We start from the raw sequence: 20002 nt of genomic DNA, 5'->3' as shown, positions 1-20002 counted from the left end.
AAAAAAGTGTTATCACAGCACAAAATACAGTCAAACACAGCCACTCATCAATGTCCACAAATTATTTAGCTCTCAGATACTCCCTCACTTAATCTTAAGTCACACACTTAATCAACCACACTTAATCAACCACGCGTCGCGGTCAAACTCGCGTTATATATCTGCTTATATTAATATAAATGCAGCTCACTGCACCAGCCTGGTTTGCTTCCCCTCTGGAATCAAAAAGTGGTACACACTGTATTATAGATTTGGAGCATCTTGCATGAACTTGGACACTTTTCTCATTTTAAGCCAACTCTTTGGCTCACTTCAGACCACTATTTTGCATTAGAAGACTGGTGCCTGGCGGTAATACATGTGGCTCATTTTACGACTCATCAAAACCCTTTTCTAGACAATGTCTAGCATCTGTTCTTTTTGTTCAAATCAATAATACATTTGTCTGAACTGATTTGCACCATAAAGAAAGAACGAGTCAGAATTCTGGCACAAGGGGCACAGTGATTGTAGGTCGTATGTTATGTTTAGTGTGGGGCCTGAATGGGTAGGGAATGACTTCTAGCCTCAATGTTCTTTGGATCTCTCAGTTGTGCACCAGCCGTCAAGCCTTGCACTAGGCATAATACAACATATCAGCTTTTCTTGGAGAGTTCCTTTAAAGGGGTTGTGCCACTAATAAAACTTATCCATAACACTTGTCCAAGTGTTTGATCACTGGGGGACCAACTGATGAGAACCTGAGTGATCATGAGAACGGGGTTTTACACGTGCCGCCAATATGCCCGATGGAACTGAGCGGTGTACACATGTGCATCCTCCGCTCCATGCACTTCTATGGGACTGTCAAGTACAGTGCTCGCAAAAGTCCCATAGAAGTGAATGTAACGGAGGTCGCACATGCGCAATACCACTCCATTCTCATAGGGCAATTCAATGGCACTTGCGGACCCTCATTTTCAGGACTGCTGAGGGTCTCGTGGTCAGACCACCAGCTATCAGACACTTACCCCCTATTCTGTTGGGATACATTGGACAATATGAAGTTTACTTCTATAATCCTGTAACATACATGAGTGCTGTATGATCTGAGGATTGAGAAGACTGGTGAATTTGATAACTGAATGGATTGATTAGATCATTTATAGATATAATTTTAGACACAATAATAATTTTATAATCATGAAGTCAAATAAATGCATTTTTCACTTACCATGCTATTCATTTTTGAAGACGTTGAGATTGTTCTCTGTTTTCGAAAATGACCCCCTTCATCTGAACTTCCCTCCTTTGGTTTGAAAGCCATTCTGCTGCCCCCTGCTGTGCCCTCTGAGGAAGAACGCAAACGTCTCTCTGAATATCGCCCATCTCGATGTGGGCTGAAACTGCTGGCATAGTTAACTGTGAACACACAGATGGTAGCTCTAATAAGTGTTTATTAAAAGGAAATGCATGTGGTTGTCTCAGAATAAAAAAAAAACATTTCTGTCCCTAGAGATATTCATTGTAAGAAAAATACATTGTTATTATTGTTTTTATTATTATTTATTATTAATATTATTATTATTCCTTTATGTTTTATTTAGTGATGAAATTCCATTAGCTGAATATTATATAAGCATACTAACTATATAAACCTATAAAAAAAACTATAAAAACATGTTGCACTAACAATATTTGTGAAGAATAAACATATATTTTTACTTACAGTACCAGCACATGGACTGGTAATGGGACCAGGGTAAGTACTGTAGGTAGAGAAATAGCTCCATCTTCATAGCTCTAAAGGCTGTAAGACAGCCAGATCAGACAGGCGATTGTCGGGAGGGAAGCGTTTCTTCCCGATAATCGCCTGCTCGTCAGCGGAGGAGACTGCTGCTATTCCATGCAACGATCTCCTCCTCAGTATGGGGACGAGTGATCCTTAATGCCATGGCTCTTCCCTATACTGAGTCATTGTTTGCCAGCAGCAGATCATGATTAGACAGTACGATCTGCCGCCTGCAAACAATGATTTTAAAACCTGTTGAAAGGTTTGGATTTCCCGATAAACAAGCTTTGCTCGTTCATCGGATAATCAGCGGCAGTATTACACTGCCAGATCATCGCTAACGAGCGTTACCATGAACACTCATTAGTGATCATATGGCAGACAATCTGGCAGTCTAATACAGCCTTACGGATATTGGTGCTTTACCCCCTGGCACCAGATAATTAAACCCATGTGATATACATTTACAGAATGGGTATGGAAGGGCTCAGAAAACCCACGGAAGCACTCTGTAATGCTTCCGTGGGGTTCCGATCCATGCTTCCGCACCGCATCTCCGGGTTTGCGGACCCATTCAAGTGAATTGCAAAGAAAAAGGGGGTCAGTCAGCACATCCCAAAGCGCAGGGGCGCGTTGCTATGGCTGAGAACAAGACTGTTAAACAAAACATGCAATGCAACAGCTCACTGCAAACCAAATAAAGTACAAAATTGGATCATAATTGCAAATGCTATACTAATAAGTTAGAGATGCTTGGCAAATCGTTTTGTACAAAATTATTTGAGCCCGTCTGCCGCACGTCAAGGCGATCTCTAGTTAGACGGGTTCCTAACACTAAATTTTACCTGTTATGTGCCAACATCTCTAACTTATTAGTATAGCATTTGCAATTATGATGCAATTTTGTACTTTATTTGGTTTGCAGTGAGCTGTTGCATTGCATGTTTTGTTTAACATTCAAGTGAATTGGTCCGCAGCCGTGATGAGGGGTGCACACGGCCGGTGCCCTGTGTATTGCGGACCCGCTGTATGCAACGGCCATGTGCATGAGCCCTTAAACAGAAATCTATGAAATTTACCTAGTCATTGTAGTAGTAGGCTTACATAGACATCTCTTGCTGGTTGGTTCTATACTATTAGTGGCTGCAGATCACATTGTACACCAATGAATAATCATCGTATCCAGTACCCCAGACCTGGGGGTGTCTGCAATTGTACATAGTTATGCATTGTAATGTTTTGTATTTTATTATTTTGGCCATGCAGTCCAGCCAGATGAAGGTATGATTGGCAAAGGTTGGCAGGAACATGACTAATCAACCTGTTCCTCCCCTCTTGGTAGGAATGGGCTGGTCCAGCTTCCTACCAGGAGGTGGAGTTCCTGTCTAGCTGTAGAGAGGAGAGGAAGTGCATTCTAGAGCTCCTACTCCTGGGAGAAATATATTATTCTCCTTTGAGACCATCTCTGTAGAGAGATTAGCAAATTCTGCTTTCAGAAAGCAGCTGAAGGACAAGACAGCAGAGTGGTCAGCAAAATACAGCTTTACTGACACTGCTGCAAGGTGAGGTACTACGGCTCAGAAACCCATCACCTATACCACTACTAGGCCAGACAAAGCTCAAGTCTGAATCCTACAGTGGATACCTATCCCCACAAGTGCCAATATATAGTTATCCAACCTGCCACCGTGCCTCCTCAACTGGTGCCAGAATCTGCACTTTGTATTTACTGCTGCTGGGTGTACCACAAGTTATAATTTTGCACTAAGTAAAAACTTCTGACCTGATTCTTCAAACTACCGTTGCACTACACCTAACTCCAGAGAGCAACAGCCAGAGGGAGTACACCATGACACAATACCTCATCAAGGCCACCACCACTCCCATCCTCTGCACAGGCTTCTCAGGGAGCTCACTGCACTTACAACCATATCACTATTAGCTGACTTATAACCATATTATTAGTAGTTGACCTCAGTGCTATATCACAGAATCATGTAGGAAGCATTTGGCACTAGAACAAGTACTGTAAAACTACAATATCAGTGAACACGTCTGTCACCAAGGCGGTCAGTGTTTTATCTGTAACTTTTAAAGTCCATGAAGGTTCTTAGAGTCAGACATTTTATTGCTAAGATTACGCAAAATCCACCCTCCATAAACTCCGATATATGGAGACTGTTCCATTCCCCGTCTCTTTTTAACCACCTCCGGACCGCTGTACGCACAGACGCGTCCTGGAGGTGGTTGATTCATTCCTCCTGGACGCGCCGGCGCGTCCTCTCGCGAGACGCGAGATTTCCTGTGAACGCGCGCACACAGGCGCGCGCGCTCAGAGGAACGGAAGGTAAGAGAGTTGATCTCCAGCCTGCCAGCGGCGATCGTTCGCTGGCAGGCTGGAGATGTGTTTTTTTTAACCCCTAACAGGTATATTAGACGCTGTTTTGATAACAGCGTCTAATATACCTGCTACCTGGTCCTCTGGTGGTCCCATTTGTTTGGATCGACCACCAGAGGACACAGGTAGCTCAGTAAAGTCCCACCAAGCACCACTACACTACACTACACACCCCCCCCGTCACTTATTAACCCCTTATTAGCCCCTGATCACCCCTAATCACCCCTGATCACCCCATATAGACTCCCTGATCACCCCCCTGTCATTGATTACCCCCCTGTCATTGATCAACCCCCTGTAAAGCTCCATTCAGATGTCCGCATGATTTTTACGGATCCACTGATAGATGGATCGGATCCGCAAAACGCATCCGGACGTCTGAATGAAGCCTTACAGGGGCATGATCAATGACTGTGGTTATCACCCCATATAGACTCCCTGATCACCCCCCTGTCATTGATCACCCCCTGTCATTGATTACCCCCCTGTAAAGCTCCATTCAGACGTCCGCATGATTTTTACGGATCCACTGATAGATGGATCGGATCCGCAAAACGCATCCGGACGTCTGAATGAAGCCTTACAGGGGCATGATCAATGACTGTGGTGATCACCCCATATAGACTGCCTGATCACCCCCCTGTAAAGCTCCATTCAGATGTCCGCATGATTTTTACGGATCCACTGATAGATGGATCGGATCCGCAAAACGCATCCGGACGTCTGAATGAAGCCTTACAGGGGCATGATCAATGACTGTGGTTATCACCCCATATAGACTCCCTGATCACCCCCCTGTCATTGATCACCCCCCTGTCATTGATTACCCCCCTGTAAAGCTCCATTCAGACGTCCGCATGATTTTTACGGATCCACTGATAGATGGATCGGATCCGCAAAACGCATCCGGACGTCTGAATGAAGCCTTACAGGGGCATGATCAATGACTGTGGTGATCACCCCATATAGACTCCCTGATCACCCCCCTGTCATTGATTACCCCCCTGTCATTGATCACCCCCCTGTAAAGCTCCATTCAGACGTCCGCATGATTTTTACGGATCCACTGATAGATGGATCGGATCCGCAAAACGCATCCGGACGTCTGAATGAAGCCTTACAGGGGCATGATCAATGACTGTGGTTATCACCCCATATAGACTCCCTGATCACCCCCCTGTCATTGATTACCCCCCTGTCATTGATCACCACCCCTGTCATTGATCACCCCCCCTGTCATTGATCACCCCCCCTGTCATTGATCACCCCCCTGTCATTGATCACCCCCCTGTCATTGATCACCCCCCTGTCATTGATCAACCCCCTGTCATTGATCAACCCCCCTGTCATTGATCACCCCCCTGTCATTGATCACCCCCCTGTAAGGCTCCATTCAGACATTTTTTTGGCCCAAGTTAGCGGAATTATTATTTTTTTTTCTTACAAAGTCTCATATTCCACTAACTTGTGACAAAAAATTAAATCTCACATGAACTCACCATACCCCTCACGGAATCCAAATGCGTAAAATTTTTTAGACATTTATATTCCAGACTTCTTCTCACGCTTTAGGGCCCCTAGAATGCCAGGGCAGTATAAATACCCCACATGTGACCCCATTTCGGAAAGAAGACGCCCCCAGGTATTCCGTGAGGGACATATTGAGTCCATGAAAGAATGAAATTTTTGTCCCAAGTTAGCGGAACGGGAGACTTTGTGAGAAAAAAATAAAAAATATCAATTTCCGCTAACTTGTGCCAAAAAAAAAAAATTTCTATGAACTCGCCATGCCCCTCATTGAATACCTTGGGGTGTCTTCTTTCCAAAATGGGGTCACATGTGGGGTATTTATACTGCCCTGGCATTCTAGGGGCCCCAAAGCGTGAGAAGAAGTCTGGTATCCAAATGTCTAAAAATGCCCTCCTAAAAGGAATTTGGGCCCCTTTGCAAATCTAGGCTGCAAAAAAGTGTCACACATCTGGTATCGCCGTACTCAGGAGAAGTTGGGGAATGTGTTTTGGGGTGTCATTTTACATATACCCATGCTGGGTGAGATAAATATCTTGGTCAAATGCCAACTTTGTATAAAAAAATGGGAAAAGTTGTCTTTTGCCAAGATATTTCTCTCACCCAGCATGGGTATATGTAAAAAGACACCCCAAAACACATTCCCCAACTTCTCCCGAGTACGGAGATACCAGATGTGTGACACTTTTTTGCAGCCTAGGTGGGCAAAGGGGCCCATATTCCAAAGAGCACCTTTCGGATTTCACTGGTCATTTACCTACTTACCACACATTAGGGCCCCTGGAAAATGCCAGGGCAGTATAACTACCCCACAAGTGACCCCATTTTGGAAAGAAGACACCCCAAGGTATTCCGTGAGGGGCATGGCGAGTTCCTAGAATTTTTTATTTTTTGTCACAAGTTAGTGGAAAATGATGATTTTTTTTTTTTTTTTTCATACAAAGTCTCATATTCCACTAACTTGTGACAAAAAATAAAAACTTCCATGAACTCACTATGCCCATCAGCGAATACCTTGGGGTCTATTCTTTCCAAAATGGTGTCACTTGTGGGGTAGGTATAATGCCCTGGTATTTTAGGGGCCCAAATGTGTGGTAAGGAGTTTGAAATCAAATTCTGTAAAAAATGACGAGTGAAATCCGAAAGGTGCTCTTTGGAATATGGGCCCCTTTGCCCACCTAGGCTGCAAAAAAGTGTCACACATCTGGTATCTCCGTACTCAGGAGAAGGTGGGGAATGTGTTTTGGGGTGTCATTTTACATATACCCATGCTGGGTGAGATAAATATCTTGGTCAAATGCCAACTTTGTATAAAAAAATGGGAAAAGTTGTCTTTTGCCAAGATATTTCTCTCACCCAGCATGGGTATATGTAAAAAGACACCCCAAAACACATTCCCCAACTTCTCCTGAGTACGGAGATACCACATGTGTGGCACTTTTTTGCAGCCTAGGTGGGCAAAGGGGCCCATATTCCAAAGAGCACCTTTTGGATTTCACTGGTCATTTACCTACTTACCACACATTAGGGCCCCTGGAAAATGCCAGGGCAGTATAACTACCCCACAAGTGACCCCATTTTGGAAAGAAGACACCCCAAGGTATTCCGTGAGGGGCATGGCGAGTTCCTAGAATTTTTTATTTTTTGTCACAAGTTAGTGGAAAATGATGATTTTTTTTATATTTTTTTTTTTTTCATACAAAGTCTCATATTCCACTAACTTGTGACAAAAAATAAAAACTTCCATGAACTCACTATGCCCATTAGCGAATACCTTGGGGTCTCTTCTTTCCAAAATGGGGTCACTTGTGGGGTAGTTATACTGCCCTGGCATTCTAGGGGCCCAAATGTGTGGTAAGGAGTTTGAAATCAAATTCTGTAAAAAATGACGAGTGAAATCCGAAAGGTGCTCTTTGGAATATGGGCCCCTTTGCCCACCTAGGCTGCAAAAAAGTGTCACACATCTGGTATCTCCGTATTCAGGAGAAGTTGGGGAATGTGTTTTGGGGTGTCTTTTTACATATACCCATGCTGGGTGAGAGAAATATCTTGGCAAAAGACAACTTTTCCCATTTTTTTATACAAAGTTGGCATTTGACCAAGATATTTATCTCACCCAGCATGGGTATATGTAAAATGACACCCCAAAACACATTCCCCAACTTCTACTGAATACGGAGATACCAGATGTGTGACACTTTTTTGCAGCCTAGGTGGGCAAAGGGGCCCACATTCCAAAGAGCACCTTTCGGATTTCACTGGTCAGTTTTTACAGAATTTGATTTCAAACTCCTTACCACACATTTGGGCCCCTAGAATGCCAGGGCAGTATAACTACCCCACAAGTGACCCCATTTTGGAAAGAAGAGACCCCAAGGTATTTCGTGATGGGCATAGTGAGTTCATGGAAGTTTTTATTTTTTGTCACAAGTTAGTGGAATATGAGACTTTGTAAGAAAAAAAAAAAAAAAAAAAATCATCATTTTCCGCTAACTTGTGACAAAAAATAAAAAGTTCTATGAACTCACTATGCCCATCAGCGAATACCTTAGGGTGTGTACTTTCCGAAATGGGGTCATTTGTGGGGTGTTTGTACTGTCTGGGCATTGTAGAACCTCAGGAAACATGACAGGTGCTCAGAAAGTCAGAGCTGCTTCAAAAAGCGGAAATTCACATTTTTGTACCATAGTTTGTAAACGCTATAACTTTTACCCAAACCATTTTTTTTTTACCCAAACATTTTTTTTTTATCAAAGACATGTAGAACAATAAATTTAGAGCAAAATTTATATATGGATGTCATTTTTTTTGCAAAATTTTACAACTGAAAGTGAAAAATGTCATTTTTTTGCAAAAAAATCGTTAAATTTCGATTAATAACAAAAAAAGTAAAAATGTCAGCAGCAATGAAATACCACCAAATGAAAGCTCTATTAGTGAGAAGAAAAGGAGGTAAAATTCATTTGGGTGGTAAGTTGCATGACCGAGCAATAAATGGTGAAAGTAGTGTAGGTCAGAAGTGTAAAAAGTGGCCTGGTCTTTCAGGGTGTTTAAGCACTGGGGGCTGAGGTGGTTAAAAAGCATACTACGCGTTATGTGTATGATGTTTTGGGGGAAAAAGCTACTTTTACCAAAACTTTACCCATCAAAAAATGGGAAACAGAATTGGGGGAAACCTTTCTAGATGAGCATTGGTCTCAAGCTATTAGATTCCTAACCTCCAATTTCAAATGTGTTTCCCATTATGAAGCAGGGCTGAAGACCCTCTTGCATTGGTACTTCACTCCACAGAGACTGAGCAGGATATACCCTTCATCCTCCCCCTACTGCTGGAGGGAATGCGGAGCTAGAGGCTCATTACTCCATATCTTATGGACATGCCCCATACTTACCCCATACTGGCGCAGTGTTTTTGATCTGATCACGGAGATAACCTCTCAGGTTGTTGACCCCGTCCTGAACTGGCTCTTTTGTTTTTAGGCATACACAATATCCCCCCTGAATGCAGGAACCTAGTTGGACACATCCTACTTAGTGCTAAATTGGTTATCACACGTTACTGGAAACAAACAGTTTCACCAACTATAGCAGAGGTTATTCTAGAGATTAACAAGTCCTGTAGGTATGAAAGTCTAGTACCTTCCACGATTCTACCCCTGAAGTCTAGGCTACTCACTTGGAGCCCATGGCTCAATAACTCTAATTACTCAACCTGAATAACAGAAGATCCCTAGGCCTGAATTGAAATTTGAGTGTAGAAACATGAACAAAGTAGAAAGGGCCCTTTGAATCAAGACAAACTGAGATTGGACTACCTCACTTCCCCCTCTTTCCCTCCCCGGGCTTCCCTCTCCCCTCTTTACCTTTTACATTTTGATATTAAGGTCCAAATGTTGCGGACCCTACTTTTATACTATTATGCAAATTGCAAACCATTGATGTATCCAAATGTCTCTTCAGCAAGCCTATTGTATAGGCGTATATTGTTATGCTTTCTAATTTTGCGACATATAGAAGAAACCGCAGCACTCTCCTGTCTTCAATTCAGTGGAATTTATTTCACCAGCAAAAAAATGCGATGTTTCGACCGTAAAGGTCTTTCTCTTGCTTGAGAAAGACCTTTACGGTCGAAACATCGCATTTTTTTGCTGGTGAAATAAATTCCACTGAACTGAAGACAGGAGAGTGCTGCGGTTTCTTCTATATGACGCATCCAAGGGGGAACTTCTGACTGGCTCCCAACACGGCTGGCACCACCACAAGATAAGACTTTAATTTTTCGTTGTGCTGCTATACGCATTTTTTCTAATTTTGCGAATTATGGCTCAATTTGCCAACCATTGAAAACACCAATAAAAAAGATTTACTCTAAAGTCCATGAAGGATCTGGGTTTATGGTGTATGTCTGTTTTTTTGCCCTTCTTGTGTCATCCGTATTTCATATATACTGCTAGGCTTAAAGGGGATTTCTATGTCTCCTACCAATGGTCAGTGAAAGCCACTGCCTCAACACGGATGCCATCCATGTTCTGTCAGTGGTTTTGAAGGACCCATAGACTTCAAAGGGTATGCCTGGTCTCCATCAAGGACCAAAGTAGTGCATGGCCCCATTGTTTTTCCAAAGACCCAATGACATGTGAAAGAGGCCCAACTTAGTATTTAAAGACTTAACCTGTTTGGTACCCGGATGGAAATAGCTTAAACATCTAACAGTGCTCGGTTCAAATTCTTTATAGACATTTTCTTTTCTTAGAAATCTTTTGGGACTCAACTTATTAATATGTAGCGTGGCTCTCTAGCTAAATAAGTTCAGAGCCTTTAGGATCATAGACAGGGCTTCCAGAAGAAATGTTTGTGCTCTATAGACCAACCATATAAATCCCTCACCCTCCATCTTGGACCCTATTATATCTATAGTAACTATAGAAATATACTTGCACCTCTTTTTACGCAATGTGCAGAATACAGAACAAAAAAAAACACTGATCAATGTCATTTAATTATCTCAAAATGTATGAACTACAGTAGCTAAGCATCAGCTGAGTGCCACTTGACTGGTTGATAAGCCATCATGGCATATTATGTGTGGAATTAAATATATAAAAATCACCTGGTCTATATCTAATTAGGGCTGATGACACGTTTTGCATTCCAATTACAGACAATATCAGCATTTTATGACAATTTTAGATCGCCTCAGGGTAGAAATCATTAGTGGCTATTATGGATGTAAAAATCTAATTAAATAGATGCTTCTGCTCAAGTTGAAAGAACTGTGATGCTGCTCAGGCATAATAGTTTGGGAAGGGCAGAACTTTGAACCGTCTGTTCTATGTATATTTTATTAGCTTGGTGTATTCCTTATTTAGATTACTTGTAAGAAGGCCCAGTCATTTCCTTTGTCGTTTGATTCCATTTTAACAAATTTTAGATGAAAGTATACCAATGAAATAATGTGTTTAAGATAAAGTGATAATTAAATAGTCCTAGGGTACTTTCACACTTGCGTTGTGAAGATCCGTCGCCGGAACTGCCTGCCGGATCCGGAAATCTGTGTGCAAACGGATAGCATTTGTAGACGTAACAAATGCATTGAAACACTGGATCCGTCTCTCCTGTGTCATCCGAAAAAACGGATCCAGTATTTATTTTTTTGCATTTTTAAAGGTCTGCGCATGCCGGAACACTTGGTGCCGAATCCGGAATTCCGGCAAATGTTTCGGAATTTTGGATGGAGAAAATACTGCAGCATGCTGCAGTATTTTCTGTGGCCAAATACCGTAAGAGTGACTGAACTGAAGACATCCTGATGCATCCTGAACGGATTGCTCTCCATTCAGAATGCATTATGATATAACTGATCAGTTCTTTTCCGGTATTGAGCCCCTAGGACGGAACTCAGTGCCGGAAAAGAATAACGCAAGTGTGAAAGTACCCTTACAGGGGCAAACATTTTTCCTCAAAATTAGAGATTTTTCTACCAGAATAGGAGCATTAATAAATCCTCCCATACGATTTTTTTCAATACCGGAAAAGAATAACGCTAGTTTTAAAGTACCCTTAGCCTCCTAATAGGGACACGTCAAAACTCATGTATGATCATCCCACACTTGGAAAAATGGAAAAATTACACCCTTGAAGAATGTAGTGAATTACCTTTTTTTTTGTTTTCTTTTTGTTCTCCCCACCTTCCAAGAACCATAACTCGTTTTACTTTTCCATTCCCATAGTCATATGAGAACTTGTTTTTTACAGGGTGTATCTTTTAAATGGCACCATGTAATTCACCATATCATGTACTAAAAACACATTTCCACCATTGTTTTTTTTATATTTTTTATTACTTTCCCTATGTGCTAAAAATGACTTGATAACCTTATTCTGCAGATCAGTACAATTACAGCAATACCAAATCTATATAGTTGCTATTATGTTGTATCAGGGGGGTAGCGTGGGGGGGGCCAGGAGGGCCATTGACCCGGGCACCAAATTGTAGGGGGCGCCAGGCAGAAGGCAGTAAAATGAGGGTGATGGAAGCCTATGGCTCCCATCACCTCCGTTCTGGCTGGCCTGAAGCTTTAAGAAGCAGCAGAGCGGCGCAGGAGTCCAGGAGATCGCAAATATATCACCGAGACCTTCTGCGCCGGGTCTTGCGAGATGGCGCGATGATGTGATGATGGGGCGCAGGAGGGCAGGGTGATGTGTTCCTGACCGCCTGCGCCGGGAAGCCCAAGCAAAGACTACAAGAGGTGATGAAGAGAGGTGAGTATTATTTATTTATTTATTTATTTATGTAAGTACTGGGGGCCATACTGGGGGCACTATGGAGGTGGGCAGAAGAGATACAAAGGAGGCCAGTATATTTAGAAAGAATGGGCACCGTTTTATATTATACAGAGGGGCCATGATATATTATACAGGGGGCCATTATATATTATAGTTGTGGTCATGGCTACGGCCAAGAGGTATCCAAAGAACCCTAGGGAGAGAAACAACGGGAACAACCTGACCCAGCTAGGCGTGTCTTAGCTGACCTGACTAAATGTCTTGTGGTGTGCCCTAAGCCATGATCGAGGGTAGGCCTATAAGTGGGCATACCCTGTGGAAATGAGAAGATAAGGGAGGGAGGGTGGGGCACCTGTTAATTGTTTTTACGCTTGAGACGTGAAGACCAACCTGGTATCTGAATCTTCTACCGTGAGGAAATGCTGGACTTTGTCCAAAATCCGATTCAACGTGGTTGTAGGGAGTCTGAGGTTAGTGCGGCAAGAAGCTACGAAGCCATAATATACAAGATTCTGTCTATGCCCTCCCATAAGTGAGGGAATGCAATGCAATGAAGTTACCGGCGAAAATGAATTCCTAGTCGTGGTAAAAAGGCAAAGACTTTGCGCAGGGACCTGGTTGACAAGATATGATCGACTACGATCAGAGACTGAAATGTTAGAGGGAATTGCCCTACTTGTTCTTCCTCTGGCAGGACCTGAACGAAAGCATGAACAATTAAAGAAAGACGAAATATCTGCGCAAGACATGACAATGATTCTGTAGGGCGAACCGGACCAGTTTGCGGTCAAAACATAAAGTGAGCAATCAACATGGATTATTAGGATGGATTATTAGGAAATTAGGGAAGCAGGTATGTATGCGATACATAGGGGCCAAATCAGCCCAGATGCACAGATGGACAACCAACCAGGCAATCAGCCCAGCAGGACTGAAAACAGTCATCGGGCCCCCGAAGCCATGGGGCCAAAGCTGTCATCAGGCCCCCGAAGCCATGGGGCCAAAGCTGTCATCGGGCCCCCGAAGCCATGGGGCCAAAGCTGTCATCGGGCCCCCGAAGCCATGGGGCCAAAGCTGTCATCGGGCCCCCGAAGCCATGGGGCCGAAGCGGTCATCGGGCCCCCGAAGCCATGGGGCCGAAGCGGTCATCGTGCCCCCGAAGCCATGGGGCCGAAGCGGTCATCGGGCCCCCGAAGCCATGGGGCCGAAGCGGTCATCGGGCCCCCGAAGCCATGGGGCCGAAGCGGTCATCGGGCCCCCGAAGCCATGGGGCCGAAGCGGTCATCGGGCCCCCGAAGCCATGGGGCCGAAGCGGTCATCGGGCCCCCGAAGCCATGGGGCCGAAGCGGTCATCGGGCCCCCGAAGCCATGGGGCCGAAGCGGTCATCGGGCCCCCAAAGCCATGGGGCCGAAGCGGTCATCGGGCCCCCAAAGCCATGGGGCCGAAGCGGTCATCGGGCCCCCAAAGCCATGGGGCCGAAGCGGTCATCGGGCCCCCGAAGCCATGGGGCCGAGTTATTATTATTATTTTTTTATAATTATGACTATAAAAAGTGACCTGAATAAGGTGCAGGTGAAATTAAACCATGAGCCTGACCGATGTGGCAGGCGATACCCAAGATAAACTACGTGGCCTGAATAACATGCAAGGTGAAATATCGTTAGGAACGAGACCTGACCGACGTGGAAGGTGACCCCAATATGACTTCAACTGTATGACCTGAAAAGACGAAGGGAAACGTGACAGAAAATGGAGATAATAACGGGCATAAACTAAAATTAAACCTGAATAACATAAGCTGGCAAGCAGGTAAAGATATGAGTCATTCAAAAGCATAGCTGCACAGGTGGACAGACAACCATTGGTCAGACCCCTGAAGCCATGGGGCCGAAGCAACCACCAGGGGCCCATGGCAGCCGCCGGGATGCGAACCTTAGAATTAAGGACGACTGGGGAAAATATTGGGGCTTAACCCAACGGTTTAGTAATCAACCGGGACTCGATAACCTAGAAAGACAAAGACATGGGGTAAAGCTTCTTAATGAAATGAGGCTGAAATGAACCGCAAGTACTAATCTGTAAAATATAAATGAACAAGAGAAAACTTCTGAAAGGTGTGCCATGGAAAATAGTATCAGATGGCCGTATGACCTACCAATGTCGATGACAATTGTGAAATCCTCTAAGCCAAGAGCCATGCGTGAGAGTCCCTTATGGCGGGAGCCATGCGTGAGAGACCCTTATGGCGGGAGCCATGCGTGAGAGACCCTTATGGCGGGAACCATGCGTGAGAGACCCTTATGGCGGGAACCATGCGTGAGAGACCCTTATGGCGGGAACCATACGTGAGAGACCCTTATGGCGGGAGCCATGCGTGAGAGACCCTTATGGCGGGAGCCATGCGTGAGAGACCCTTATGGCGGGAGCCATGCGTGAGAGACCCTTATGGCGGGAGCCATGCGTGAGAGACCCTTATGGCGGGAGCCATGCGTGAGAGACCCTTATGGCGGGAGCCATGCGTGAGAGCCTCTTATGGCGGAGCAAGTATCAGATGACCGTGCAAACTACAAATGACGATGCCAGTCGTGAGGTCCTATAAGCAAAGAGCCACTCGTGCGAGCCTCTTATGATTTTTTTTTTTTTTTTTTTTAATAAACCACTTATGCAGCACCAGAATGCCTTGGGGACTCGCATAACCATGACCCCCTCCAACAGCAAACCTGGAACACTAACCAGCCTACAACCATGTTGTACCCCTAACAAACAAAACATGAAAAAACGGTCATGGGGCCCCCGGAGCCATGAGGCCGGATCAGTCATAGGGCCCCCGAAGACAGAGGGATGACGTTGTGGTGACGATAAGTAATTAAAACGTAAGGCGGACCTGATGGCATATGAAGCGACTTGAATGATTGGATTGGCTAGAAGGTGGCCTAAGGAAGATGACTGCCAACAGGCGTTAAAAATATAGACATTAGTAATCCGAAGCACGTGCATACATAAAACACTAACCACCGCGAACCATAAACGTAAACATGAAATTGAAACAGAGATGGGAGAAAAAACAAGAGCCTGAGGCATTGCAAGTTCGCTAAGAGAAGTCTCTTATCGTGACAAACAAATAAACAGCTGTGAAAACATAGCAGGAAACTTACTGGCCCACTGACCTCTGCTGAGGAGCTGTTTGGTGAACTGGGGCAGGAGACCGATCTGAGTGAATACGAACCAGAAGTAAAAGGAGACCAGTCTGAGTGAATATGAACCAGGATTAAAACAGAAAGTAGGCCTATGGAATGTAACAGACCACCGAGGAAGGGAACGTAAGCCTGAAAAGAACGCAGTTATGTTTGTCGGGAGAGAGGTACCAGAGCGGTGGGTGCAGACTGCCCCGGTGAGATTGAGCAAAACCATGACGTAGCAATGAACAGGAGAATGTAGCTTTGAGTGGGAGCAGAGTACAACAAATGATGTAACAATAAATGGGTGAATGCAGCTTTGGATGTGAGTGGTACCTAAAAAACATGGTATGGGCGCAGCTCTGAGTATGGGTAGTGCATGAAAAGCATGGTATAAAGTAGACGTATAAATACAACCTGAAAGTGAGCAGAGTATTGACGTGATGCGAAACCAGACATGTGGACGCAGCTCTAGTAGTGAAAGGAGTATAGGACAAGATGTTAAAGCAGACAGGCGGACACAGCTTTGGATGTGAACAGAATATTAACTTAATGTGACAGCAGACATGGAAAGCGGCTTTGGTGAGTGGGGTATACGACTTGGTGTAGCAGTAGAAGTGTGAACACAACTTTGGGTATAAGCAGAGCATGAAATTTGGTATAAACGCAGCTCTGGTTGTGAGTGGAGCAAGGTGGGAACACCAGGGTGGTGCATCCAGAGCATGAAAACGGAGTAACAGTAGCAGCTATGGCGGTAAGCCGAGTATACAACATGTGATAACAGGCGTGTAATACGGATCCGGTTGTCGGCTGGGGACGGAATGAGATGTAACAGCCAACAGGTGAATGCAGCTTGAATGTAAGACCAATCTGAGTGAATACGAACCAAGAGTAGAAAAGTGCAGGACAGTAAGGACGTGCGGATGCAGCATAAGACATGAAATAAAAGCCGAAAGTGTAAATGCCGCTCAGGATAACAGCAGAGCATGAAAGTGCGGCAGGGTTTTTAAGTACATGGAGCAGTGAAATACATGAAGTCTAAAGATGGTGGTAGCGGGGCAGACACATGGCAAGGAACAGCTACAGCTACAGCAAGAGGCCTAAACATTAAACGCTGCGTCCGATCTCCAAACATGACGTCACGTGCAGCCCGGGTAACTATTTCTTTACAGCAAACCGGCTGAAGTAACTTTTCATACGAGACGAACGAAGCAAAGTGAAACTTGTAAGATTTATAGGAGCTAACTCCTATTACCAACAAACAAAGTTGAAAAGAAAATAGAAGTATTTAGGCCCCAACGAGCAAACCTGAGGTAGCAGATTCTGAGGCAAAGCCTCCCGTTCGCTAGCAAAGTCGGTTCCGACCGGCCAGAAGAGACGGCCCCGGCACAACCTACTTACGTAGTATGGCGCGTGCATGCCACGGTAGCAGAGAGCCAAATAACAAGCTCCACGCTGCAAAGAAAGACTCCTACCACCAGAGAAGCTAGTCTGCTAATGACACCCAGCGGCAGCTGTGCCCCTGAGAACCCACGCCTGGAAGTGAGGCTGTGGCTCGTATATGAAGAGCCTCCGCCCCTCCCACAAATGCAGGCTGACTAATCAGCCTTACCAACTTATACAGTGGGCCCATAATATATAATAATTATACAGGGGGGCCATAATATATAATAATTATACAGGGGGGCCATAATATATAATAATTATACAGGGGGCAATTATATATAATAATTATACAGGGGGTCCATTATATATTAGAATTATACAGAGGGCCCATTAATAACAGCCTCTCTGTATAATTATAATATATAATGGCCCCTATGTATAATATATAATGGCCCCTTGTATAATTATATATAATGGCCCCTCTGTATAACTTTAATATATAATGGCCCCTTTGTATAATTATTATTTATTATGGCCCCTCTGTATAACTATAATATATAATGGCCCTCTGTATAATATATGATGGACCCCTTGTATAATTATTATATATTATGGCCCCTCTGTATAACTATAATATATAATGCCCCCCCTGTACATTAAATATAGTGACCCCTCTGTAATATTAGGATATATAATGGCCCCCTCTGTATTATTATTATATATATAATGGCTCCGCTGTATAATTATTATATATAATGACCCCTCTGTAATATTAGGATATATAATGGACCCTCTGTATAATTACTATATATAATGACCCCCCCTGTATTATTATAATATATAATGGCCCCCTCTGTATTATTAGGATATATAATGGCCCATTATATATCCTAATATTACAGAGGGGACATTATATATTATACAGAGGGGGCCATTATATTTAATAATAACTAATAATAATAAAACTCTGCATAGATGAGACGCGGCTGAAAGAAGGTGTCATGGCGGTCTTATCTCCGAATGAAGACGCTGGGGAAAGTCTACATCACAGGAGATGTCACTGGATGGATGAGGTACAGTACAGACCAAAAGTTTGGACACACCTTCTCATTCAAAGAGTTTTCTTTATTTTCATGACTATGAAAATTGTAGATTCACACTAAAGGCATCAAAACTATGGCATCCACACATGTGGAATTATATACATAACAAACAAGTGTGAAACAACTGAAAATACAGTGGGATGCGAAAGTTTGGGCAACCTTGTTAATCGTCATGACTTTCCTGTATAAATAGTTGGTTGTTACGATAAAAAATGTCAGTTAAATATATCATATAGGAGACACACACAGTGATATTTGAGAAGTGAAATGAAGTTTATTGGATTTACAGAAAGTGTGCTATAATTGTTTAAACAAAATTAGGCAGGTGTATACATTTGGGCACCACAAAAAAGAAATGAAATCATTATTTAGTAGATCCTCCTTTTGCAGAAATTACAGCCTCTAAACGCTTCCTGTAGGTTCCAATGAGAGTCTGGATTCTGGTTGAAGGTATTTTGGACCATTCCTCTTTACAAAACATCTTTAGTTCATTCAGGTTTGATGGCTTCCGAGCATGGACAACTCTATTTAAGTTACACCACAGATTTTCAATTATATTCAGGTCTGGGGACTGAGATGGCCATTCCAGAACGTTGTACTTGTTCCTCTGCATAAATGCCTTAGTGGATTTTGAGCAGTGTTTAGGGTCGTTGTCTTGTTGAAAGATCCAGCCGCGGCGCAGCTTCAGCTTTGTCACTGATTCCTGGACATTGGTCTCCAGAATCTGCTGATACTGAGTGGAATCCATGCGTCCCTCAACTTTGACAAGATTCCCAGGCCCTGCACTGGCCACACAGCCCCACAGCATGATGGAACCACCACCATATTTTACTGTAGGTAGCAGGTGTTTTTCTTGGAATGCTGTGTTCCTTTTCTTCCATGCAAAACGCCCCTTGTCATGGCCAAATAACTCAATTTTAGTTTCATCAGTCCACAGCACCTTATTCCAAAATGAAGCTGGCTTGTCCAAATGTGCTTTAGCCCACCTCAAGCGACACTTTTTGTGCTGTGGGCGGAGAAAAGGCTTCCTCTGCATCACTCTCGCATACAGCATCTCCTTGTGTAAAGTGCACCGAATGGTTGAACGATGCACAGTGCCTCCATCTGCAGCAAGATGATGTTGTAGGTCTTTGGTGCTGGTCTGTGGGTTGACTCTGACTGTTCTCACCATTCGTCGCTTCTGTCTATCCGAGATTTTTCTTGGTTTTCCACTTCGAGCCTTAACTTGAACTGAGTCTGTGGTCTTCCATTTCCTCAATATGTTCCTAACTGTGGAAACAGAGAGCGTAAATCTCTGAGACAGCTTTCTGTATCCTCCCCCTAAACCATGATGGTGAACAATCTTTGTCTTCAGGTCATTTGAGAGTTGTTTTGAGACCCCCATGTTGCTACTCTTCAGAGAAAATTAAAAGAGGAGGGAAACTTACAATTGACCCCCTTAAATACTCTTTCTCATAATTGGATTCACCTGTGTATGTAGGTCAGGGGTCACTGAGCTTACCAAGCCAATTTGAGTTCCAATAATTAGTTCTAAAGGTTTTGGAATCAATAAAATGACAACAGTGCCCAAATTTATGCACCTGCCTAATTTTGTTTAAACAATTATAGCACACTTTCTGTAAATCCAATAAACTTCATTTCACTTCTCAAATATCACTGTGTGTGTCTCCTATATGACATATTTAACTGACATTTTTTATCGTAACAACCAACGATTTATACAGGAAAATCATGACAATTAACAAGGTTGCCCAAACTTTTGCATCCCACTGTATGTCATATTCTAGGTTCTTCAAAGTAGCCACCTTTTGCTTTGATTACTGATTTGCACACTCTTGGCATTCTCTTGATGAG

The 20002-nt window shown here is 43.6% G+C and overlaps 1 protein-coding gene across 2 annotated transcripts in view; it reads right to left on the bottom strand.

The window, feature by feature from the left end:
- CCSER1 (coiled-coil serine rich protein 1) overlaps nucleotides 1–20002 on the bottom strand; it is a 1167669-nt gene that overhangs the window by 991075 nt on the left and 156592 nt on the right. For both annotated transcript variants that reach the window (XM_040418157.1, XM_040418158.1), the window contains exon 3: nucleotides 1214–1401. In XM_040418157.1, coding sequence (XP_040274091.1) covers nucleotides 1214–1401 — 188 coding nt within the window. The remainder of the gene's footprint in view (nucleotides 1–1213; nucleotides 1402–20002) is intronic.

Source organism: Bufo bufo, chromosome 2, assembly GCF_905171765.1.
Source record: "Bufo bufo chromosome 2, aBufBuf1.1, whole genome shotgun sequence".
NCBI lineage: Eukaryota > Metazoa > Chordata > Amphibia > Anura > Bufonidae > Bufo > Bufo bufo.
The sequence above is the reverse complement of the archived record's forward strand: the minus strand, read 5'-3'. Positions and strand labels throughout refer to the sequence as shown.